Below are 24,198 nucleotides of genomic sequence, written 5' to 3' on the forward strand. Positions count from 1 at the left end.
ACATAAACAAATATATTTATTTTTTTACTTTCAACTGCTATGGAAGTATTCGAAACATTTAGATTTTGACAATTTACTTAAAAATTAAAATTTAGACTAAAAATTAAAGTGTAAATATTTTTTTGTTTGGAATTCACCTTACACTTCATTTAGAAAGTCCCTTACATACAAATTTGACTTTCAGAGAAAAAAAGAAAGAACGGAAACAAGCACTTGCCAGCTTTTTCGGGTATGGTTACGTCACTCTCGTGTTCACTGAGGTCTTGAATAAGTGCCTCTGCTGAAGTATAACCCTCAGTGTTCTGACGTAATTTCTGCAGAATGGTTTGCTCCACTTTGATAGGGTCAAAACCCATATCTACAGCCTTCTGTGCAATCTCTGACTGCAGGACTTTCTGTGCTGCTGAAAACGAAATAGAAATCAAATAAACATTTGGTGAAGACAGGGTTTTTTTCCAGAGATAGTTATAGAGTTTTAAAAACTATGGTTATGGCTTCATTGGATTCGAAAGTAAATTAAACTCAGAAATGCTTACCTTCCTCATGACTTGAAAAGCCATTCTGACTTGATCTCTGTAAAGGCAAATTACAAACATGTAAGACTACATATAGTGCACACTATTTATATATCAAAGCAATAGTTTTCATTATCAATTCTACACATTCATTTAAGTACAAGTGGTTGTGTAAAGTAAAGTTAGTGACTCACTGAATGGTCTCTGTTTGGATATCTCAGCTGCACGCTGTTGATATATTCTTCTCCTTTTTCTGCCAGAAGGAAACTGCAGCTGTGGGTCAATTACAATAATTTCACAATCAGACACTGTTTTTCAGCATGATTAATGGTTAGATAGATCATATGATTTACATCTAAAATATACTGATAAGTATTATCGATTTTAAGTGTTTTTTGATTCAAGTATCACGAGAAAAACATTAAAAGGCAAGATTTTTAAAATATGATTTTCACAGAATGACTTCCATTCATATGGACTAATTTTCTTAAGGGATACACAATATATCAGTACCATATCAGTTATCAGATAATATTAATCATTATTAATATTAATAATTTGGCTGTTTTGGTTGATATAGGATATACAGTCAAACCAAACTTTATTAAGACACCTTCAACATTTCTCACATGATCAGTATATTCGCTATAGTTTAGAAAATGGTAATAAAAAGTGACAAAAACCTAAGAATTTATTTGTCAGAACAAATGTCATTATTATTCAATGATAATGACAGAAAACTTTGATAGAAAAATATGGTCAGATCAAAGTGTCAAATCACATTTTTGGTCAATTTTACTGGTAGTCCACTGTATGAAGAATATGAGTATAATATGTCACAGTTTACTTTATTTTGCTATCCTCACTAGTAAAATATCAAAAATGATATCTGGTGTCTGAATAATTTTTGGTTTGACTATTTATGCTATAATGTACACAAAGTTCATTTAAATAAATAATTTTAAAACACTGTTAAATGTTATCTTTAGTGAATCTTAAAACCAAGAACCCTATAAATGTACGGTACGAAATGGATATTGTTAACTAAAAAAAGAACTAAACTAAAAAAAATGTTATTTGAAACAAATATGAAATAAAATAAAAATGTTAAAAAAACTTATTTTAGTTTAGTTTAACTTGAAGTACTAAACTAGTACTAAAATCAAGCTAAAAAAAACTATATATTAAACAAAAGGCAAAGAATGCTTAACAAAAATTAGATTGAGAACAGAAAATCTAAAAATGTAATTTAAAACATTTACAAAAACTATAATAGTATATCAATGATACTAAAATAATACTGTTACATTAAATTTTGTGATGCGGAAATTCCCATTTGAATGTATTTTTTAATGTTTTACCTCAAATGTATTTAATATATTATTCTATCCTACTTTTTCAGCTGTAAAAAAAAAAAAAAAACTATTTTTGCCATCATTTAAAATTTTTACATTGTGCATTCCTTCTTCTCTTGCTGGTTTTGGAGCTCAACATCACTTGAATCTTAAAACCAATAACCCTATATTGTACAATATGAAAATGGATATTATTGTCAACGAAACATAAAAAAAGTTACGTGACAAAAACATTACACAAACTTTAAAAAAAATTGTTTAGTTTACCTTGAAGCACTAAACTAAAAATACAATATTTAAAATTAAATAAAAATGCTTACCTAAAATGAAATTGAAAACAGAAAACAAAAGAATTTAATTAAAAACTAAAACAAAAAAATAATAGTATATAAATAATACCAAAATAATACTGTTACATTAATGTCTGTGATGCTAAATTTTACATCTAAATGACTGTGCCTAAATTTAATTGCATTTATTTAAAACAATTGTTGCCATAATTCAAAATTGTAATATTGCGCATTACTACTTATTTTGTTGCTTTTAAAGGGTTACCACATACAAGTTACCATATACATTCACCGTATTGCAAAAGAGCAGCCTAGATATTAAGTGAAATTTTGCAGTGAACATGCGAATATGCCTCAATATACACAAAAGTAATTCACCCTGGATAGTTCCTGGCATGCTCCTCCCAAGGGTCTTCATCAGGCCTCCACCCCTTCATTCCACCTCCACATCTGAAGCAGAGCACATGGTCCAGTTCTCCTACATGACCAAAGACCACAACAGTTCATTTAACATCTTCCAGCTAAGGCCAAAACCCAGAGAACAAATGATCATTTTTACACTTCAGGCCATCCTGAAGTTTTTTGTTAATGGGTTGTTGGACACTAAAGCCATGTGAGCATCTTGTAGTTCATTTACATCCTACACTTTTTACTTCTGCTGATTGTTAAGGGAACCAGGATGACGTTAACTTCCAGGTTGGCCTACAAAATACATCATCTACATATACATCAAACAAAGCTATTTCTCTAAAAGCTATATGAGAGGATTAGTCTAAGCTTAGAGAAACAAAACAGTAGTTACCTGTGCTGTAGAAACCAGCTCTGGCCAGTCTTTCAGGGTCTATGGGATGTTGTCTCCCTCTGAAGCTTTCAAGACGCCCCTCAAAAGTCTCCAGAGAAGCTCTCTGAACATTCACCCTGGGTCTACGTGTTGTCAGTGGCACATTGCCCACATCGTGACCCAAGATGAAGAAACAGTTTGGGTAGTGCTTTGCATGTTCACCCCAGGCATCGTCGCCTTGTTCCCATCCTGCCAGCTGGTGCCCACAACAGAAGCACCTCACGAGGTCATTTGTTCCTAAATAATACATCCCTGCTGCTGCCAGGTCTTCTGGTTGAACTGGAGCGTATTCAGGCCAATGGGTGAAAGAATTCAGCCGAGCTTCCTCGCTCTTCATGTGTGGCACGGTGGGATGAATGGACTGATCCTCCACCGCTCCCGTGCGGAGCTGGAACTCCCTGGCTTCGGCCGCTTCGTCGTAAGCAGGGCTTTCAATGAGGTCGGAGCTTCTCATGCCATGAGCACAGCTGAGGAACCTGCAGTTAGGAGATGCTTGATGGTGTCTCTTCACTGGGGTATCCCCTCGGTTCCAGTCCTCCACGGTCGCATGGCAGCTGAAACAGCACACCTTGTCCGCCTGACCTGTAAAATAAAAGCCTGCCCGGGCCAAACGCTCAGCCGGAAATTCTTCAGAATGGGGGAAGTGTTGAAAGGAGTTCACACGACTAGGCATGGATGACATGGAGCATGCATCATCTGCTTCAATTTCATTATCTGGACTTGAGCGTGCCATTATTGCTGTAACTAAATGTCTGTTAAAAAAAGAAAAAGAAGAAGAAAAAGTGTCAAAAATAAATAAGTATACATAAGCAATCAAAAGTTTGAAATAATTAAGAAAGAAGTCTCTTATTTATTTGATGACAAAACATAGTAAAACAGTAATTTTGTGAAATCTTATAACAGTGTCACATGATCCTTCAGAAATCATTCTAATATATTGATCTGTTGCTCAGTTATTATCGATGATTAAGCAGCACTGTTTTTACCATAGATAAATGTTTTTTGCGAAACAAATCAGCATATTATAATGATTTCTGAAGGATCATGTGACACTAAAGACTTTAGTAATGATGCTGAAAATTCTGCTTTTTGTCACTTGAAGAAATTTCACTACAAGTCAAAAGTTTTGAACAGTAAGATTTTTAATGTTATTTTTTGTTTTAAGAAGTCTCTTCTGCTCACCAAGCCTGCATTTATTTGATCCACAGTACAGAAATTACCCATTTACTTCCATTTTCAAATAACTTTCTTCTATTTGAATATATTTTAAAATATAATTCATCCCTGTGATCAAAGCTAAATTTTAAGCATCATTAGTCCAGTCTTCAGAGTCTTTTATTTAGCGAAGATGCTTTAAATTGGTCAAAGGGATGACAAAGACATTTATGATGTTACAAAGGATTTCTACTTCAAATAAATGCTGTTCTTCTGAACCTTCTATTCATCAAAGAAAACTAAATCTTATCTACATCATCATTTTACATCATAATAATAAATGTTTTCTGAGCCGGAAAATAAGAATATTATAATGATTTCTGAAGTATCATGTGACTGGAGTTATGATTCTAAAAATTCAGCTTTGAAATCACAGGAATAAACTACGTTTTAAAATATACTCAAATAGAAAACAGTCATTTAAATAGTAAATATATTTAACGAAAGTGTACTGGTTTTGTTGTACTTTGGATCAAATAAATGCAGGCTTGGTGAGCAGAAGAGACTTCTTAATAAAAAAACATTTTAAACTGTAACATTATTTCACATTATGGCAATTTTCATCAAATAAATGCATGAGACATTTAAAAAAAAAAAATAATCATGACTCATGAACAGGTTCTAAAGAAAACAGAACGCCAACAAAAAGAATATCAACGAAAATGTACTTCTACATTTTCTAAAGCAGTGTTTGTCAATTGTTAGGGTGCTGACATATGGTTGCTAAGATCAATAAGATCAGGCAAGATAGAGCAATACTATTGATACTCACTTGTGTGGAATTATTGCATAAGTTTTTAAAATCAATCATTATCTCATTCAGAAATGCTGCTTCGAAGGAGGTCATATGTCATTTCCACAACAACAGTACAACATTAAATTGAGTCACCAGGACATTGTGAACCTCATGGGCTGATCAGAACATTCCACAGCTTCCGTGAAACCGCCTGTGTGTGTTGGGGGTTTACATTGTTTGTGCATGATTCATAACCACCAATACTTCACTGACACACTGAATGCATTTCTACAGTCTTTGAACCTGGAATGCCATGCTATGAATGCCTTTAAAAAGAACCCAAAAAATGCATATCCGGGAGACTACTTAAGAGTTCCTGCCACTTTAAGAGACAGAGGCGTTGTCAGTCACATGTGAACAGCGCCTCCAACATGTGTAGGGTGAATCATATATAACATCCACCCTGCTTCTTACTACTCAAGAACATTTTTAACCATCATTATTGCATCATGCACAATTCAAATGGCTCACGTAATTTTTTTTAATGACTGTGACAACATGTCGACATGAGGCACAGTGGAATGACTGTGCCTCATGTCGCCACCTTTTGACACCTAAATGACAATCAGTGATATTATCGCACCTTTCTATTGCATCACAACATGCCGCTCCTTGAGTCAAAAAATGTGCTGCCCAAAACTTCAGTATTAAATCCTAGATGCTTGCATGACTTTTTTTTTTCTGCTAATGTCATTTTATATCTTAGCATTTTAACTGAAATGACTGAAAAAACTTAGAAAAGGAATAAAATGTTTTATAAAATCAAGCAGATTATATAGGGACAAATCCCTCTGTAAAAACCTTCAGGATACAGACAGGAATAAAAATGAAAAGTTTGGTGTGGGTAAATGCTACTGTAGTGGAGATCTATGGCTCAGTGTAGGAGAAAAAACGGCCTTTAAAATTATGTATTGTAATTGAAATCTGTTGACACAAATGTCATTTTATATAACTGAAATTAAATTGCACTTAAATAGCATTGGAATAACCTTCTATCCTCAATCATGACTCTTTAAATCTAATGTATAACATAACATATAAATGCAATCTCTGTAATGCAATTATAAAGAGCTTTCACAATGCACAATCTGTCCTATTAAAATCACCTGTCCCACACAAAGACAGGGGATTTCTTTTATTCTGTAAAAAGTATTTCCTACTGTCATAAGTAAGGAAAACAAAGGCATTGTATATATTAATATGCACACACCCACCCATATATGAATAGTATGAATAGTAAATATATTACTTGCAGTGACTCTGAGTGGTCAAAAACCAGCCAACAACAGTCTTAAAACTGAGAACAATTATGTAATAAAACAAGGATTACTAACAGCAAAAGTCTGCATGTGTAAGTTACCTCAAGGCACACGAAGGTAACACGCGGCGGTTTAACGTTTAAGTTACATGGTTTCGGTTTGACAGTCCGTGTTACAGAATGGATTGAAAAGCTTTCGCTTTTCTGCATTTGCGATCAAGATTAGCATGATCAGGGCAAACATTCAAAAGGAGGCCGCATCAGAAAGCACAGTCGACTTTAACCTTTCCCTGACAAGAAGGCTGTTGGGATTAAGTACAGCGCACTAGCGTTAGCATTAGCTAACATTCCGCGATGCCACAAACCATAACGTCTGCTTACCTTCGGTTTAGAAAACGCGTTACGGACAAAACATCAACTTCAGTACTTGAAAGACGACAAGCTTCTCTCCTTTCTGCCCTTGGACGAAGAAAATAGTTGAGTACTAGGCAACGCAGAGGGTGAAAACCCCATAAGAGACAGAGCAACACACGCGTCACAATCTGAAAACCACGCCCACTCATGGAGGGGGGAGGGGCAATCCAACGCTTTCCATTGACTTTGTATTGCGGGAAGCTGCCTTCTTGTCATTTCTGATTTATAACAAAAATCTGAACAGTGTCTAAAAGTTGCTATGAGACAGGGTGTACAGTAAACAAGGTAAAAAAAAACACATAAGTACGTGTTTATAAGCTCTCAAGTCTCAACCTTAAAAAACGAGCGTTTAAGGTCCAGACAGGCGAATAGGGTAAAATTAACTAATAGTTATTACCTTACTGCTCAGTTGATTGATTACATTGATAATTACCGACATTTTTTGTATTACAAGTTTTCTAATATGTTAGGTTTAAATATGCAAAGAGGTGTTATTTATAAATGCGTTAATTTTCATACATTTCTAGTACGAAAATGAAATCCGAAGTCCGTTTCAAAATTCTTGTTTGTATATTCATTTGTTTTTGGACGTATTAGAGTCAAATGTTTTTGCAGAGGGGATTTTGAGTATCTCATATTGTCACTACATAATTCAGAAAAAACGGGCAGAAAACAACATTTTTACAGATTTTTGGGGAATAAAATGTTGTATAAAATCAAGCAAATTATATATGAACAAATCCCTCTGTAAAAACCTTCAGGATAAAGACTGGAATAAAAATTAAAAGTTTGGTGTGTATAAGTGCTACTGAAGTGGAGATTTATGGCTCAGTGTAGAAGAAAAAACTCATTTTGAGAATTTTGTAATTGAAAGCTTTTGACACAAACAGATAAAGTGCTATAAAAAATACTTAAGTGTCTTTTGGATGTTTTCTTTGGACTATAGCCTGAAAAACACTTTATGAAACACCAAAAATCGCAAAATCTCAAATTTGACAGGTGCACGAAAAAACAGTTTTTGCCTGCAGTGTCTCCCCTTAAATACACAAAAGTAGATTGCAACGTGTCTTATTACTCTGAGAACTACGCCCGCTGGAGGGAAATTTAACAGCGACAGTAAACTTTCATTATTTTTCATTATTTATTATTTTGAATGCCAAATGAAAGGAGGAGAAATATTGAGGAACTAAATTGTATTGGTCTATGTCAGTGCTTCTTTTCCTTACCTTCATTTTGTTGGAGAAATGATCCAACTGAATGACCCAACGTGAAATACTCTGACATCTAAAACTATTTGTGTCCTTGAACACTCGTTTTTTGGGCTGACAACTTATAAAAACATAGTTCTGTGTTTTGTTAACTTGTTTACTGCACACCTTGGGCCCGTTTCAACAAGAGGGTTCGACCAACTCTTGAGTTTAAACTTGAACTGTGATTTGAGTTACCCTGAGATGGGAAACTGAGTTTTCGGTTTCAGCTGAACTGAGATGTCTATAGCTTTACCCTGAGTTTAGCACTTGCACCACAACTATGGAAAGCACCGATCAATGCAGTTTCGATATTATGATTCACCATGGTAACAGCTCCCGCCAAAAAGACAATGCTGAAGTTTTATTCTTAATCACTACTATAATAGGAAAGGTAAAAACTGGCAGAACTGTAGGTTACTAATATTAATTTTCATGTTTTCCACATGAAAAAGAAAAAGCCCAAAAAAACAGAACTAAAACAGCTAAAACACAATTCAATCAGGTAAAACTTTAACCAAAAAGTTAATGAGTGTGGGTTACGTGACTTTACAAACATTTGACGTATTAAATACAAATAATTCAGTGTCTATTTCAATGTGCAGCAGCTTTTTCCACATTGTCCAATGCTCTTTTCAGATACTTAAATACTCTCTAATCCAAACGGTTGCATTTCTTAATTAGAGTAATGTAATTAACATTTGAATTCTACTCAGCCAACAGCAAAAAGGCTTGCAAAATAATGAAGAACAGATGAAGAATATTCCAATATATTGGAAGAATAATAAAATCCAACATAAAAAAGAACAAATGTTGTTTTTGTATGTGGGAAAAAAAGACAACCAAGTAACTTGAACAGCTATGGTGGTGGCTATAGCATATATCTCCAACTACCTTTCCATCTGGTATATCCTTCTATTCCATACATTCATTGGCTTAATTGTTGATGGGTGCGTGAGAGCACACTTTCTTTAATGCTCTGCATTGCATACCACTAAAATATATACATGCAGGATGCATGCAAAAAATCTAAAAAATGTATAAAAGGACATGGCGTTTTTGTCAGCATGATGAAAATATGTGTAATGAATGAATGCACCTGCACTGCGAAAATGCTTTTCTTACTTTTCCAATCAAAATATCTAAAGATTCTTAAATCAAGACAAAAATTACAAAAAGGTATTTAGTCGTTTAAGTATATTTTTCTTATTTTGCAACTTATCTGCCAATGGGGTAAGAAAAATAATCTTGGTTTCCATTTGCATTAAGACTATTTTTCTTGTTTTAAGTAAAATGCACTAAATTTACATTCCAAAATACTCACTAAGAAAATCATTTTTGCAGCGTAAATGAAAGAATGAGGTATTTAAACATAGCTTGTAATTTAAAAATGGGGAGGAGACCAGAAGAAACTCTAGGTTTAAGAAGAAACCCTGCTTCTGACCAGGTTAGGTTAACAAAATAGGCTAAGTTACCAAGTTAAGCGACTCTGAGTACAAGTTAGCTCTCTTTCAGAAACGGGCTTGACTTAACCTGCTTTCTCATTCTGAAATGGAAAACCCAGAGTTTCCCTCATTTCAGGGTTGACATAGGCTACTCAGAGTTTTCACTTAACCTCTTTTCTGAAACGGGCACTTTGTCTCATACCAGCTTTAGACATTGTTCTGTTTTTTGATGTAAGTCAGAAATGACAAGGAGTCAGTTTGCCGCTATAAAGTCAATGGAGAGCGATGTAGGCGTGGCCTAAATGCGCTCTGTCGAAGAGAGTGGAAACCTCCAGTACTTTCCAAGAAACGTTAGTACGTTGGTCTACAGATGTATTTGCATGTTGCGCCTTTTATAGGGATTTTACCGGGGCAACGCGATTTGTACCGCGGGGGAATAACACTAGGGTATAACCCAGACTGTTATTGACCATATTTTTATTTCTTTGCATGAAGGGTGAAAGCATATAAACATAATCCCATTTCAGATTAGTAGAATTATGATTTTATTAAGGTGTCACCACTGCCATGTGCTCGTCAGATTTGAAGTCTCACTCCATTCCTGATGAATCATTTTGCAATTATTCTTGTATTTAAAGAAACAAATGTGTAAGCTATGTCTTAGGCTATACATTTAATTTAAATTAAAACAAACATTCAAATTGAAATTTTCTTCATTCAGACTTGTTTGTAGCATTGTCAAGCCAAGCCAGTACTAACATTTTAAAGATGTATTGATACCAGCTATATTCTGGACCGGTGGTGAGTGTCGGGTCAATTCGTTTTTTTAAGGACTCTGGATTGCTCGAATCTAGACCTAAAATGCGGTTTTTATTCAGCGCTTGCTTTAGTGTTTTGTGCGATCGTGGATACTTTCATTATAATTAACAAAAGGTAAAAAGAATGTAAATGAATGAAAAGATGTAAAAAAATGAAGTTCATTCTGCAGGGTAGACATCTTCATTGATTAGGCTGGAGTTTTCACAAGAGTGTAAATTATTTAAAAGCGGCTTTGAAACCGAAATTGCGAGGAAGTCACTGATAACCAAAGCAGAATGGTTAATAAGTTTCCAGTCTGGAAAAGTAGGCTATGTATTTTGAAATGGAATATGTAAATGAAAGTATGTGCTTTATATGTGACCCTGGATCACAAATCCAGTCTTTAGTAGCACAGGTATGTTTGTAGCTATAGCAAAAAATATATTTTATGGGTCAAAATGGTTGATTTTTCTTTTATGCCAAAAAGCATTAAGATATTAAGATCATGTTCCAGGAAGATATTTTATAAATCCTTACCATAAATATATCAAAACGTATTTTTGATTAGTAATATGCATTGCTAAGAACTTCTTTTGGACAACTTTAAAGGTGATTTTGGCACCCTCAGATTTTAGATTTTTTTTTTAAATAGTTGTATTTTGGTCAAATATTGTCCTATCCTAACAAACCAAAATTGACCCATATGACTGGTTTTGTGGTCCAGGGTCACATATAGCCTATGGGACTATTCACGCATTCACTGAAATGATAATGATAATGAATACACGCCAGCTGGTAACAGTACATCACATTTTTGTCATAACCATTCACATTTCACTTTTGTGGTTCACAGATTGCTTTCGTTACGTAACTAGAAACTTGCACCCAGCTTCATTTCCACATTTAAAAACCTCATTCATTTATCTTGATTATTTGAGTAAAATTACAGGGCAAGCATTAGAGCAACCTGAAACTAGGTAAACGAATGGCTCCCCAAATCTGTGGTTTTAATATGTGGCACATACAGTTTACGTGATTCTTCAAAACTGACTGAACCAGTTCTAAGCTATAAGCGGCTATAAGAAACTTGATTGCAAGTGAGATTGCAGAAATGCTAGAAAAACTCATCGAAACTTAGGGACTGTCAATCGTGGGAGTGGAATTTATGTAGGTGGAATCCATGAGAATGAGAATGTTGGATCCTCAAAACCAATCACCAATGTGTTCCTCATTTGTGAGTTTCTTAATGAAGAATTCACGCTAATTTCAGCATTTACTAATGCATTATTTAATTCACAAGTTGTGTTTGTTAACATTAATTGATGCACTGTGAACTAACATGAACAAACAATAAACGACTGTATTTTTATTAACTAACATTAACAGAGATTAATAAATAGTGTAATGTATTATTCATTGTTTGTTCATCTTATTGTAAAGTGTTACCATTAATATAATCTAAATGGTTGAGAACACTGGTTACTTAGTTATAACTACAAGATGAGACCTGTTGATACAGGATTTTGGACTAGAGTACAGGGCTGTAAGCAACATTACATTTCAGTGGAGGCGTACCACTCCCCAACATGTAAGATGAATGGTGCGTGATGGAATTTTTTTGTATGTTCACTGTTTCATCTCATGAGAAGTTGTGGCAAAGAGTAGATTAGTGTTTAAGGAAGTTATCTTCACAACTACCCTACATGGTGAAACTTTTTCTGACAAGTTGGCATCTGGAATCAGCATTGCATGACATGCATTCACAAGATTTTTTGAAAAAAAAAAAATTTGGTCAGCAGTTCCTTTTAGTTAGTAACCTAAAATGATTTAACAGCAGCTGTTGTGAGAGGAAGTCTTCCTGAATACACATTCAATGTTTCTTTAAAAAAGGGGACAGAAGCAGTGTTGTGTAAGTGAAAACTACAAAGAATAAAAGTACATCCTAAAATGGCATAATATACACCACCATTTACCATTTAAAAAAAATTAGAGGTCAGTTTTTAAAAGAAGTTTGTTATGCTCATCTAGGCTGCTGTTTGATCACAAAATACAAACTGTAAAATTCTGAAATATTTTTACATTTTAAAATAAAAGTTTTCTATTTGAATATATTGTAAAATGTAATTATTCATGTGATGCAAACCTGAATTTTCATCACCATTACTTCAGCCTTAAGTGTCACGTGATTATTCAGAAATCTGAACAGCTGCTTTAGAAACAGCTATGCTGATAAATAACTTTGTGGAAACGACAAAACATTTTTTTTCCAGTTTCTTTGATAAACAAAAAGTTAAAAATGACAGCATTCTTTTATGCTGTAAACATTATAATGTCTTCAATGCTACTGATCAATTTCAACTGTTTAATTGCAGATTAAAAGTATTCACTTCTATTCAAAATCTAAAAGGTTGTGTACATGATGAGAATGCTCTGTATTCATTTTTCTACATTATAACACTTAGATATGACTAATAATTAATTGTATTCAATTACAATTTATTTTAATTATTAAAAAAAAAAGCATCAAGATGGAAGAATACACTATGGTATAGTGATTTTCACACAGGGATACAAAACTAGAAATTACATTTTAAGTGACTGAGCAATAACAAAATCAGCTTTAGGTTTAACAGAAATAAAGCTTCCACGGCTGAAGTACAACTAATATTCAGAGTGGTATCTGTATGTCTAAAATTCTTGTACTTAATAGAATGCATGAAAAGTGACCAACATATCAAGGTTTGAAATTGAAACTGCCAAAAAGTGAGACCAGAACATTATTCCTCTCATCAGCGAACATCTGTGTGTACTGCCTTTCTTTCAAATACTCTCACAAACAAGTATTCATCATACTTGAACAGCAGCTTAAATATCAGCTCCAAGTGCGTTCTGCTCGAGGTCAATCCTTAACCCTCTACGATCCGTTTCAACACAGATCCCAAGGCACCTTTAGCCATTTGTAGAGGCGTCATCTTTTCCTTGTTCTCAATGTAAATGCTGGCACCATGTTCCACAAGGAGTTTTGCAGCCTCTGTTCGCTCCTCGTCACATGCAAGATGACTGGCAAAAACAATAAAAAGCTCATGCAAACTGCTCTGAACAAACATTTATATGCATTTTATGAGCCTATAGAGAATAAGACTGCTGCAGAGTGGTTCTACTTACAGTGGTGTGTTTCCTTCTGAGTCTTGAATGTTGGTTGAAGCACTCTCTTTCAAAAGAAGCTGAATGAGACGATAGTTGCCCTTGGCAGATGCTCTGTGTAGAGGTGTGGATTGCAGTTTATCCGTTGCGTTAGGATCTGCACCGTTTTCTAGCAAAATTTGGGCTATCTGTTAAAAAAATATATTTTAAAGTATTTTAATAAAAATAAAGTTATTGAGCACAATCAATGTAATTAATGTAAACAAATTTAGAAAGATTTAATGTAATCATTTAATCTTACTCTGAGAGCTGAGAAATAAGATATTAATATATAAAAAGTTTATTTATATTCAAAATTATTCAATGTTTATTATTTAATAATAATTAAATAATTATTAAATATAACTGGTTTAAACATAGGCTGGCAACATATTACTATAAAAAGGTAATAGAAGACTATATTATTAAGTTTCACAATTTTCAGAGATTTTTTGTAACTCTGATTAAAAAGCTGGCAAAATATTATAAATACGAATATAAAAAGTTTTATGATTTTTAGAAAGATTTAATGTGACGATTTAATATAACTGATTTAATAAAAGAGCTGGCAATATATTAATGTAAAATAAATAAGACATTTTTAATATTTCACATTTTTCAGGGGAAAAAAAAACTGAAAATGTGATTGCAACTGTAAAAAAAAAAATCCTCCAAAATGGGTGGTCACATGTGGAAGCAACTTATTTTTACCCCTAACGAAAGATTAGTCTATAAATAATAATTACTCAATTATTAAAAAAATAAAATAAAACAACTTTTTCAAAGTTTCAAATCAGTAAGTAGTTTCAGATCTTCTTTTTTTTTTAAAGAAGTGTCTTCTGCTCATCAAGGTTGAATTAATTTGATCAAAAACAAAAATAATCGTTTTGTGTTTATTGCAATTTAAAAATTACAGTTTTCTATTTGAATAATTCTTTCAAATATAATTTATTCCTTTAAAGCAAAGCTGAATTATCAGCATCATTACTCTTTAGTGTCACGTGACCCTTCAGAAATCCTTCTAATAGGCCGATTTATTATAAATGTTGGTAACCGTTCATATTTTGTTGGGACCAGTGATACTTTTTTCAGGATTCTTTGATAAATATAAAAGTTAAAAAGAACAGTGTTTATTCAAAATAGAAATTTTGTGTTTCAATATACACTACTACTTAAAAGTTTGGGGTCAGTAAATTTACTCTTTTTTTGAAAGAAATTAAGACTTTTATTCAGCAAGGATGTGTTAAATTGATAAAAAGTGATAGTTAAGACTCATATCGTTAGAAAATATTTCTAATTGAAATAAATGCTGTTCTTTTTACTTTTTACTTAAAGAAAAAAGAATCGCAGGTTACAAAAAATATTCAGCAGCACAACACTTTCAACACTGATAATAAATCAGAATATTAGATTGATTTCAGAAGGATCATGGAACACTAAAAACTGGAATAATGCCTCACAAAAATTCAGCGCTGTGTCACAGAAATAAATTATATTTTAAAGTATATTAAAATAAGAAACCAATATTAGAAATTGCAATAATATTGCAATATTTACTGTATTTTTGGTCAAATAAATATACATTTTAATGAACATAAGAGACCCCATGAACTGTTTCAACCCTATATATTATAACAAAAAAAATAAGAAAATATTAATATAAAAGTGTCAATATTTCATGTAATAATCTAGTTTTTTTTAAAAAAGCTGGAAAATGCCAAAGCTACCTCATATCGGTTTTTGGATGCTGCGTAATGTAGTGGGGTGCAACCATTCTGGTTCACAGCATTCAACTGAGCTCCTTTGGATATTAAAGATCTGACAATTTCTTCTCTCCCAGCAGATGCGGCTATATGCAGAGCAGTCCAACATGCCTGGAATGGCATAAAAGGGTAAATAACTCCACCAAGAGGATATGCAGTGAATGACAAAGCATCAATAGTAGTCAGGACATTTAAACACAAAAAACTAATGTTATGTATGAACTGCACATCCAAATAAGTTGGAGATCAGCAACGCTGAGAGGAAACACTCTTTTTAAATACAATAACATTAACCGATGCAGCATAATAAGGCTTTCTGGACTGAAGCATGACACAATGCTGACTCACATCGTCTTGGAGATCCACTTCAACACCAAGATCCAGCAGAAACTGCGCGATATCCACATGTCCAGCTGAACAAGCCCAGTGCAGAGCAGTCCTACTGTCCTGTATAAAAAGAGCACTTTAAACGTCTGACAGCTATAAATAAATAGACTTCGGTGTAGCTTTATGCTAACTACTGTGCATGTGCCATTCCACCCACACTTCCACATACCTGGTCTGTTTTCGTCGCTAGTGATCTGTCAGACAACACGCATTTTTTAAGTTCTTCTAACTTTCCAGTATAAGCCAAATTACAGATTTCTACGTTTGATACTCGTCCTTCCATCTCAGACTTTTGGGGAACGCCAGTCCAGTAGTATGACAATTCAAGATAAATAGCCCCGCCCCAAACAAAGAAGCTGCAATGTCATTGGATAAAACAACCTTCTTAGGTGCCGCTGAATGGTGCCTGATTTAAAAAAAAAAAAAACACTTAGCTAACAAAAATATCTACAGGTGTGTGCCAAAAAAAAATGGAATATCGAAGGGAAAGTCCATTTATTTCAATAATTTGTTTCAAAAAGTGAAACTTGTATGTTTTGTTCGCTACACACAAAGTGAAATATTTCAAGCCTTTATTTGTTTCAATTTTAATGATTATGGATTAAAGACAAAAAAAAAAATCCAGTATTTCACAAAATTAGAATATCATGACAAAGTTCAACATTGTAGGCTCCCTGTGTCCCAGTCTGGTCAGCTAATTAATGCAAAACACCTGCAAAGGTTTCCTCAGCCTTTACATTGTCTCAGTCTGGCTTCAGAATCATAGGGAAGCCTGCTGACTTGACAGTTGTGCAGAAGACCATCATTGACACCCTTCATAAGGAGGAAAAGTCTCAAAAGGCAATTGCAAAAGAAGCTGGATGCTCACAAAGTGCAGTATCGAAGTATATTCACAGAGTGTTAAGCACAAGTGACAGGGATGACCGCAGCCTTGAGAGGATTGTCAAGCAAGGGTGGTTCAGAAATCTGGGGGAGCTTCATAAGGAGTGGACTGAGGCTGGTGTCAGTGCATCAAGAACCACCACATACAGACATCTGCATGACATGAGCTACAGCTGGAGAATCCCATGCGTCAAGCCACTATTGAACCAAAAACAATGTCAGAAGCGTCTGTGCTGGGCTAAGGACAAAAAGTACTGGTCTGTTGCCCAATGGTCCCAAGCCCTGTTTTCAGATGAAAGCTAATTTTGCATTTCATTTGGAAATCAAGGTCCCAGATTCTGGAGGCAAGTCAAGCTGCTGTGAAGTTTCCACGGTCAGTGATGGTTTGGAGAGCCATGTCATGTGCTGGTGTGGGTCCATTTTCTTTTATCAAGTCCACAGTCACTGCAGCTGTTTACCAGGAAATTTTAGAGCACTTAATGCTTCCTGTTGCCAACAAGCTTTTTGGAGATGATGATTTTATTTTCCAGCAGGATTTGGCACCTGCCCACAAAGCCAAAACTACCAGTGCCTAGTTGGAATAACTGTACTTGATTGTCCGACAAACTCGCCTGACTTAAACCCCATTGAAAATCTATGGGGTATTGTCAAAAGGAAGATGAGGAAACAGAGACTCCGAAATGCAAACGAGCTGAAGGCCAAAATCAAAGCAACTTGGGCTACCAGAACACCTCAACTGATCGCCTCCATGCCATGCCGCCTTGATGCTGGAATTAGTGCAAAAGAAAGCCCAACAAAGTACTTTGGACATAATACAGTACATTAACACTTTTCAGAAGGCCAGCATGTGTTTAAGATCCTTGTTTTATTGGTCACATGAAATATTCTAATTTTGTGAAATACTGGATTGTTTTTTTTTTTCATCAAAAGTGAAATAAATAAAGGCTTGAAATATTTCACTTTGTGTAGTGAACTAATATAACATACAAGTTTCACTATTTGAAACAAATTATTAAAAATAAATGGGCTTTCCCTCGATATTCTCATTTTTTGGCACATACCTATGAAATTGTAATAAAGCCATTTGAGTCTATTATTTGGCTAGCTTGTTAGTTAGATCATATCCGTATGATTTTTACATTTACATTCTTTATATTTAGAATTTTTAAATGATTACCATATTTACTGTGGCTTTGTATTACGTTTTGGTGCACAAAGAGGGAAAGCTATTAAAATATTTTAAAACATTTTCATCTTACTGTTGTGGGAACAGTAAGAATGTACTATTCTGGCTTCACACATGAACAAAACTTTTGTTTAATTAATTAAGTAATCATGTTACAATTTTACTAATGAATATATGCATACATGTAAACTTAATAATGGAAAATCCAAGCCAATAAGAAAAAAAGAATTTTTAAAGCCTCTTCTGCTCACCAAGCCTGCATTTTTTGATCCAAAGTATAGCAAAAGCAGCAATATTGTGAAATAACTGCTTTCTATTTTAAAATGTAATTTATTCTTGTGATCAAAGCTACATTTTCATCATCATTATTCCAGTCTTCAGTGTCACACGATCCTTCAGAAATTGTAATATGCTGCTTTGCTGTTCAAGATACTTGTTTATTATTATCAATATTTAAAACAGTTAAGTACATTTTTCATAGTTTGGTGATGAATAGAGAGATCCAAAGATCAGCATTTATCTGAAATAAATGCTTTTGTAACATTAAACACTATACCATTCAAAAGCTTGGAGTCAGTATATTTATTTTATTTTATTTTATTTGAATTTTTGATGTTATTTAATTTTTAGGAGAGAAATTATAGAAATGAATACTCTGATTTAACAATGATGCTTTAAATTGATTAAAAGACATTTATAATGTTAGAAAATATTTTTATTTCTGATAAATGCTGTTCTTTTGAACTTTCTAGTCAATAAAGAAGCCTGAAAAAAAATACTCGGCTGTTTTCAACATAATAATAAATGTTTTTGATGAGCAAAGTATCTGAATATTAGATTAATTTCTGAAGGATCGTTTGAGTTGTGATGCTAAAAATAAGCTTTGAAATCACAGGAATAAATTACATTTTAAAATAGGCTATATGCAAATAGAAAACATTTATTTTAAATAGTACAAATATTTCAGAATTGTGCTGTTTTTGCTGTACTTTGTATCAAATAAATGCAGGCTTGGTGAGCAGAAAAGCATAAAGTAAGTACATTGGACGAAAAAGTATTAATTTTTTTTTTGTACTTTAAGTATTTAACTGAATTATTTATGCACTTTACTTTGTCATTTTGTGTATTTTATTCCTCCTGTAGTTTCCTAACGTCGGGAACTTAGAATAACGGTCTAGTTTTCCGGCGGAACAATAACCGTGAACACACACATTTGAGCACATTTTCATCGATGTTGGATTTGTTTATTAAAAGAGTAAGAGAGCATAATTCTGCTATTTGTTTACACGTAATATCATCCTTTTCCAAGTGGGCATAAACGACGCTTACAAGTTTTCTTACATAGCTTCACTTTATGCTGGACAGCGTTTTTCATCTGGCGCGCACTTTCATTTTAAAGCCCACTGGTTGTTTATTTTATTAGTAACGTTAGTTTGGAAATCAAATTCGACTGAGCTCAAAACGACTAAACGGGAGGTCGGTGAAGAGCAACGTTACGTTCAGTAGCATGGCTTTAACGGTGGTAAGTATTTATTGATGTCGACATTGATCTAAATACTTATGCAAATATGTTTCATAACGCTCCTCATCAATTCTGTTCGATGCTGATCAGGACTTCAGGACCCTAGTTGATCAGTCATGCAGATACTCGGATGAATTCGTCAATATCTATTATGACTGTATGGACAAGAGGAGAAGGGTATGCTCATCTCATTTTTGGAATTTTAGCGTGACTTCTAGCGTGTTCGCTTATTTGTTACGTTAATTATCTATGCCAATGGTAATGAATCATTGCTTTTAGAATCTGACGAGGCTCTATCTGGACAAAGCAACGCTTGTTTGGAATGGCAACGCTGTCTCAGGTCACGATGCTCTCGGCGAGTTTTTCGAGTCTCTTCCTTCCAGTGAGTTTCAAGTGCAAACTCTTGACTGCCAACCTGTGCACGGTATGTAACGTGTTTATTCATCATATGTGACTCTGGAGCGTAAAACTAGTCTTAGTAGCACGGGTATATTTGAAGCAATAGCCAAAAATACATTGTATGGTTCAAAACGATCGATTTTTCTTTTATGCCAAAAATCAATAGGATTTTAAAGGAGTAGTTCACTTTCAGAACAAGAATTTACAGATAACGTAAACGTACTCACCCCCTTGTCATCCAAGATGTTCATGTCTTTCTTTCTTCAGTTGTAAAGAAATGGTGTTTTTTGAGGAAAACATTTCAGGATTTCTCTCTATAAAATGGACTTCTATGGTGCCCCCGAGATTGAACTTTAAATGCAGCTTCAAATGACTCTAAATGAACCCAGCCGAGGAAGAAGGGTCTACTTTATCTTATCTATCCATCGAAATGATTATTTTCAATCTTTTTCAAGGTTAAAAAGTATGTAAATTGTAATTTTTTTATTTTATTTTTTAGAAAATAACCCATTATTTTGCTAGACGAGACCCTTTTTTCCTTGGCTGTGATCGTTTAGAGCCCTTTAAAGCTGCATTTAAAGGGATGGTTCGGAGTAGAATTGACTTCATTGCTATGCACTCCGAAGCCCATCTAAATACCCCATCCGAAGTTTTTTTTACCTTAGTCGAACATTTATGGAGATATTAGTGTTTTTCGAATTGCATGTAACAGCAGTGAATGGTACATGTGATGTATCTCGTATATTGCACCACTAAACGTGCAAGTAATCTTACCAAACTTGTACAGTAGTGTAAATAGGGGATGTACTCACAAAACGCTGCATCAGAACATTTGTAAGTCCACCATGAGTGTTTTAAAAACACGTTTTAGCCGATCCCTACTAGTCTCAGAAACTACAAATGGCGACACGTCGACGTCACTTCCCTGGTTTGAAAAAAGCACGTAAAAGTCCTCCTACAAGTTGACATGCACACAGATGTAGTAGGAGGACTTTTACGTGCTTTTTTTCAAACCAGGGAAGTGACGTCGACGTGTTGCCATTTGTAGTTTTTGAGACTAATAGGGATCGGCTAAAACGTGTTTTTAAAACACTCATGGTGGACTTACAAATGTTCTGATGCAGCGTTTTGTGAGTACATCCCCTATTTACACTACTGTACAAGTTTGGTAAGATTACTTGCACGTTTAGTGGTGCAATTTACGAGATACATTACATGTACCATTCACTGCTGTTACATGCAATTCGAAAAACACTATCTCCATAAATGTTCGACTAAGGTAAAAAAAACTTTGGATGGGGTATTTAGATGGGCTTCGGAGTGCATAGCAATGAAGTCAATTCTACTCTGAACTATCCCTTTAAAGTTCAAACTCGGGAGCACCATAGAAGTCCATTATATGGAGAGAAAAGTTTTACTCAAAAAACATAATTTCCCTACGACTGAAGAAAGAAAGACATCTTGGATGACAAGGGAGTGAGTACGTTATCTGTAAATTTTTGATCTGAAAGTGAACTACTCCTTTAAGATCATGTTCCATTTAGATATTTTGTACATCAAAACGTAATTTGATTAGTAATATGCATTGCTAAGAACTTCATTTAGACAACTTTAAAGGTGATTTTCTTAGTATTTAGATTTTTTTGCACCCTCAGATTCTAGATTTTCAAACAGTTGTAATCATAACAAATGACACAAATGAAAAGCTTATTCAGCTCAATAAAACAAAATTCTTATGAGTGGTTTAGGGTTACATATATGTGCTAAAAAGATTAAATGTGTAGTTGTTTATTCTAATACTCCCGTTTTCTTTTTTTTTCTTTTTTTTACAGAACAAGCAACTCAAGGCCAAATGACTTTGTTGGTGGTTACAGCTGGCTCAGTGAAATTTGACGGAAACAAACAGAGATTCTTCAACCAGAATTTCCTATTAACAGCCCAAGCCTCTCCTAACAGTGACCAACCGGTGTGGAAGATCGCAAGCGACTGTTTTCGCTTTCAAGACTGGGCGAACTAAATTCTACAGCTTTTGTTTTCCTTTTTGTACACTCATTGCAATTTAAATATGTTCTGTATGTAAATAAAAAAAAAACATTGACCATCATACTGTTTCTTTTTTATTTTTTTACATGGAATACCACACAATTTGAGTAGAAAACGATTTTACTTTTACTTGTCCTCTGCAAATATTACATACAGTGAACCACAATAAAAATAATAAATAAGCATCATAGAACATTCTACAAAGCGAATTCACAATTTCTCAATGCAAACACTTGACTGCTGTATAGTCTTGCTTGTGATGATTGCAAACCCTGAGGGTTTGGTGGGGGGACTGAATTTGTTGGCTTAATGGCTGTTCGTTTAACAATGGCTAAAATCCCTGACAAAAATAATAGTGCAAATGATAAAATAATTATAAATAAAATACACTTTCTAAAGACATTTGGTAACCCAAAAGATAAACTAGTGTGCAGATCACACTTTTTTTTTTTTTTTTAAACAAAACTAATAAATTAAAACGGGTTAAAATGAAATGTACAGGTTCGGTTGAATAAATTAAAATACAGTATAGAATATTAACTGACTGACAAGGGTTCTGCAACCTCAAAGATGAATATTCTTTGCATTTTCAAACATTTTCTTTTTCAATGTTTAAATATTACTAAATATATTAAAAGCCTGCAACAGACAAGAGAGCTTGTGACAATCAGACACTGAGTGGTTTGTAAAAAATCAGACATGAAAAGTTGATACAGATGTAGTACTATTCCTAAAAATGTTCCCTTCCTTTAGTTTTAGTCTAACAACCAGGACAAATTAGCAATAAACCACTTGCCAGTCATCTCAAGCTGTCCTGAGTCAATCCATGAACGTGTGTTTACTAGCAAATGTGTCAATTAGTACTCAAAAACATTGTAATTCAGTGACATTTTCATACCATATAAAATATCCCAAGCACATGGTAACCATTATGCACACACAACACCTAATGCACTGCATGAGTGAAGCAAAAAATCTAATTCTAATTTGCAGCCAATAGGGAATCAACGTTTAAAACGGTGACCAATCAGAAGGCACAGAAACGTCACTATATATTACTTGCCTGTATGAGGAGGCGGAGTTCCGCAGTGCAATGACTTCACCTCAGCTAACAGTTTGTTTTCAAACTCTTTTAAAAGGAACACTCCACTATTTTTGGAAATAACTTATTAACTTGGGGGGAGTTGGAGAACGAGTCTGAGTTTTACTGTTTTGAAATCCATTCACCGTTTTCCTGTTCTGGCGATATCACTTTTAGCATAGCTTAGCATAGATTCATTGAATCCTATTAGAAAAAATAGCATCGCGTTCAAAAATGACCAATGAGTTTCGATATTTGTCCTATTTAAAACTTGACTCTTCTGTAGTTATATAGTGCACTAATACCGGCGGAATGGGAGTGTAGTTCCTAATCTTATCGGCCTAGAAAATTGCAGCTTTACATTTTCCGCTGGTCTTAGTACACGATATAACTGCAGAAGAGTCAAGTATTAAATAGGATAAATATCGAAACTCGTTGGTCATTTTTGAACACGATGCTATTGGTCTAATAGGACTCATATAATCTATGCTAAGCTATGCTAAAAGAGATATCGCCAGAACAGAACGGCTGAATGGATTTCAAAATGGTAAAACTTATTAACTCGGGGGGAGTTGGAGAATGAGCCTATTTCTAAAAAAAGTGGAGTGTTCCTTTAAACCAAACAAGTGAACAATATACAAAGAAAAATAAAATTTCACACGTTAAAAAACGAAAGCGCAAGGTGATGGCAGTATATCGCTGTTGTATGGATGAAATCCTTTTTACAAGAGACTCCAAAAGGAGAAATTAGTGGCGACTTTATGCTGGATACCGTTTACTTTTACCCAACAGGTCTGGAGCTATCAGCTACAACTTTAAGTGTAAACTATTTCACAGCAGAGAGACTACAGAGCTCTGAATGAAAAGCTCAGGAATAAAAATTACACAGAGCGACGGCTTATCAACATTGTTCGTCTTTGAAAATTTGTGCGCTTCACTAAACAATGGGCAGTGGTGAATGTTGGCAAAACTGTATTTTACACATTTATTGATATACAGCAACATTGCACGGCGTGGAGCTGATGAAGATGTCTTTGGCTGGGATAAAAGTCCTACTTGTGGCCATACATTCTTTCGATGTCGTTGAGATAGTGGTTCTTTAGTTCCTTCCTTTTCAGTTTGAATGCATCCGTCACTAGGCCCGTTTCAGGGGTCCAGGGCTCCGGGCTCAGATGGACCATTACTGGTATCTCAAAACGCTGGAGTTTAACTAGAATGATAGAAAATAACATTTTATGCAACGCCATTTTATGTAAACTACTGTTCCAAAAGTTTTTGAAAGAGTCTCTAATGCGCACCAAGGCTGCATGAATTTGATCAAAAATACAGTAAAAACAGTAATATTGTGAAATTTTACAACGTCTTTAGTCTCACATGATCTTCATAAATCATTCTAAATCATGCTGCTCATTTATTTTTATAAAACAGTTGTGCTGCTTTAAATGGAGAAAAAAAAAAAAAGTGTGTGTGTGTATATATATATATATATATTTTTTTTTTAATAAATATAATATATATATTTTATATTATTTAATAATATATATATATATATATAATTAAATAATATAAAATATATTA

At 34.0% G+C, this 24,198-nt stretch overlaps 4 protein-coding genes across 6 annotated transcripts in view; 1 reads left to right on the plus strand and 3 right to left on the minus strand.

Moving 5' to 3' along the window:
* Window positions 1-143: 143 nt before the first annotated feature.
* Window positions 144-6,799, minus strand: xiap (X-linked inhibitor of apoptosis). 2 transcript variants are annotated; one of them, XM_073820932.1, is made up of 6 exons: window positions 6,652-6,799; window positions 2,963-3,753; window positions 2,539-2,638; window positions 710-788; window positions 537-573; window positions 144-403 (listed from the first exon to the last, which is right to left on the minus strand). In XM_073820932.1, exons 2-6 carry the CDS (start codon window positions 3,732-3,734, stop codon window positions 162-164), a joined length of 1,230 nt encoding a protein of 409 aa, XP_073677033.1. In that variant the 5' UTR covers window positions 3,735-3,753; window positions 6,652-6,799; the 3' UTR covers window positions 144-161. The 2 variants fall into 2 exon arrangements, with proteins under 2 accessions (XP_073677033.1, XP_073677032.1); XM_073820931.1 differs by having other exon boundaries at window positions 144-400; window positions 6,652-6,784.
* Window positions 6,800-11,020: 4,221 nt separating this feature from the next.
* psmd10 (proteasome 26S subunit, non-ATPase 10) lies at window positions 11,021-15,834 on the minus strand. Its single transcript, XM_073820858.1, has 5 exons — window positions 15,677-15,834; window positions 15,469-15,567; window positions 15,085-15,231; window positions 13,340-13,506; window positions 11,021-13,234 (listed from the first exon to the last, which is right to left on the minus strand). Exons 1-5 carry the CDS (start codon window positions 15,788-15,790, stop codon window positions 13,081-13,083), a joined length of 681 nt encoding a protein of 226 aa, XP_073676959.1. The 5' UTR covers window positions 15,791-15,834; the 3' UTR covers window positions 11,021-13,080.
* Window positions 15,835-18,774: 2,940 nt separating this feature from the next.
* nxt2 (nuclear transport factor 2-like export factor 2) lies at window positions 18,775-21,600 on the plus strand. The gene is made up of 4 exons (XM_073820288.1): window positions 18,775-19,097; window positions 19,188-19,274; window positions 19,377-19,521; window positions 21,329-21,600. Exons 1-4 carry the CDS (start codon window positions 19,083-19,085, stop codon window positions 21,511-21,513), a joined length of 432 nt encoding a protein of 143 aa, XP_073676389.1. The 5' UTR covers window positions 18,775-19,082; the 3' UTR covers window positions 21,514-21,600.
* acsl4a (acyl-CoA synthetase long chain family member 4a) overlaps window positions 21,601-24,198 on the minus strand; it is a 19,915-nt gene continuing 17,317 nt past the window's right edge. For both annotated transcript variants that reach the window (XM_073820286.1, XM_073820287.1), the window contains exon 15: window positions 21,601-23,830. In XM_073820286.1, coding sequence (XP_073676387.1) covers window positions 23,673-23,830 — 158 coding nt within the window. In that variant the 3' untranslated portion in view covers window positions 21,601-23,672. The remainder of the gene's footprint in view (window positions 23,831-24,198) is intronic.

This window comes from Garra rufa, chromosome 16, assembly GCF_049309525.1.
Source record: "Garra rufa chromosome 16, GarRuf1.0, whole genome shotgun sequence".
NCBI lineage: Eukaryota > Metazoa > Chordata > Actinopteri > Cypriniformes > Cyprinidae > Garra > Garra rufa.

Excerpts from the sequence above, each read along its gene's own strand:
- xiap (XM_073820932.1), bottom strand. The coding sequence starts at position 3,734 with ATGGCACGCTCAAGTCCAGATAATGAAATTGAAGCAGATGATGCATGC. Across the intron at positions 2,639-2,962 it reads AGCTGGTTTCTACAGCACAG|GAGAACTGGACCATGTGCTC; the intron begins GTAACTACTGTT and ends TTGGTCATGTAG. Across the intron at positions 789-2,538 it reads CATGCCAGGAACTATCCAGG|CTGCAGTTTCCTTCTGGCAG; the intron begins GTGAATTACTTT and ends ATTGACCCACAG.
- psmd10 (XM_073820858.1), bottom strand. The coding sequence starts at position 15,790 with ATGGAAGGACGAGTATCAAACGTAGAAATCTGTAATTTGGCTTATACT. Across the intron at positions 15,232-15,468 it reads AAGTGGATCTCCAAGACGAT|GCATGTTGGACTGCTCTGCA; the intron begins GTGAGTCAGCAT and ends ATGCCATTCCAG. Across the intron at positions 13,507-15,084 it reads CATCCAAAAACCGATATGAG|ATAGCCCAAATTTTGCTAGA; the intron begins GTAGCTTTGGCA and ends TTTTTTTAACAG.
- nxt2 (XM_073820288.1), top strand. Across the intron at positions 19,275-19,376 it reads GTATGGACAAGAGGAGAAGG|AATCTGACGAGGCTCTATCT; the intron begins GTATGCTCATCT and ends CATTGCTTTTAG. Across the intron at positions 19,522-21,328 it reads TGACTGCCAACCTGTGCACG|AACAAGCAACTCAAGGCCAA; the intron begins GTATGTAACGTG and ends TTTTTTTTACAG.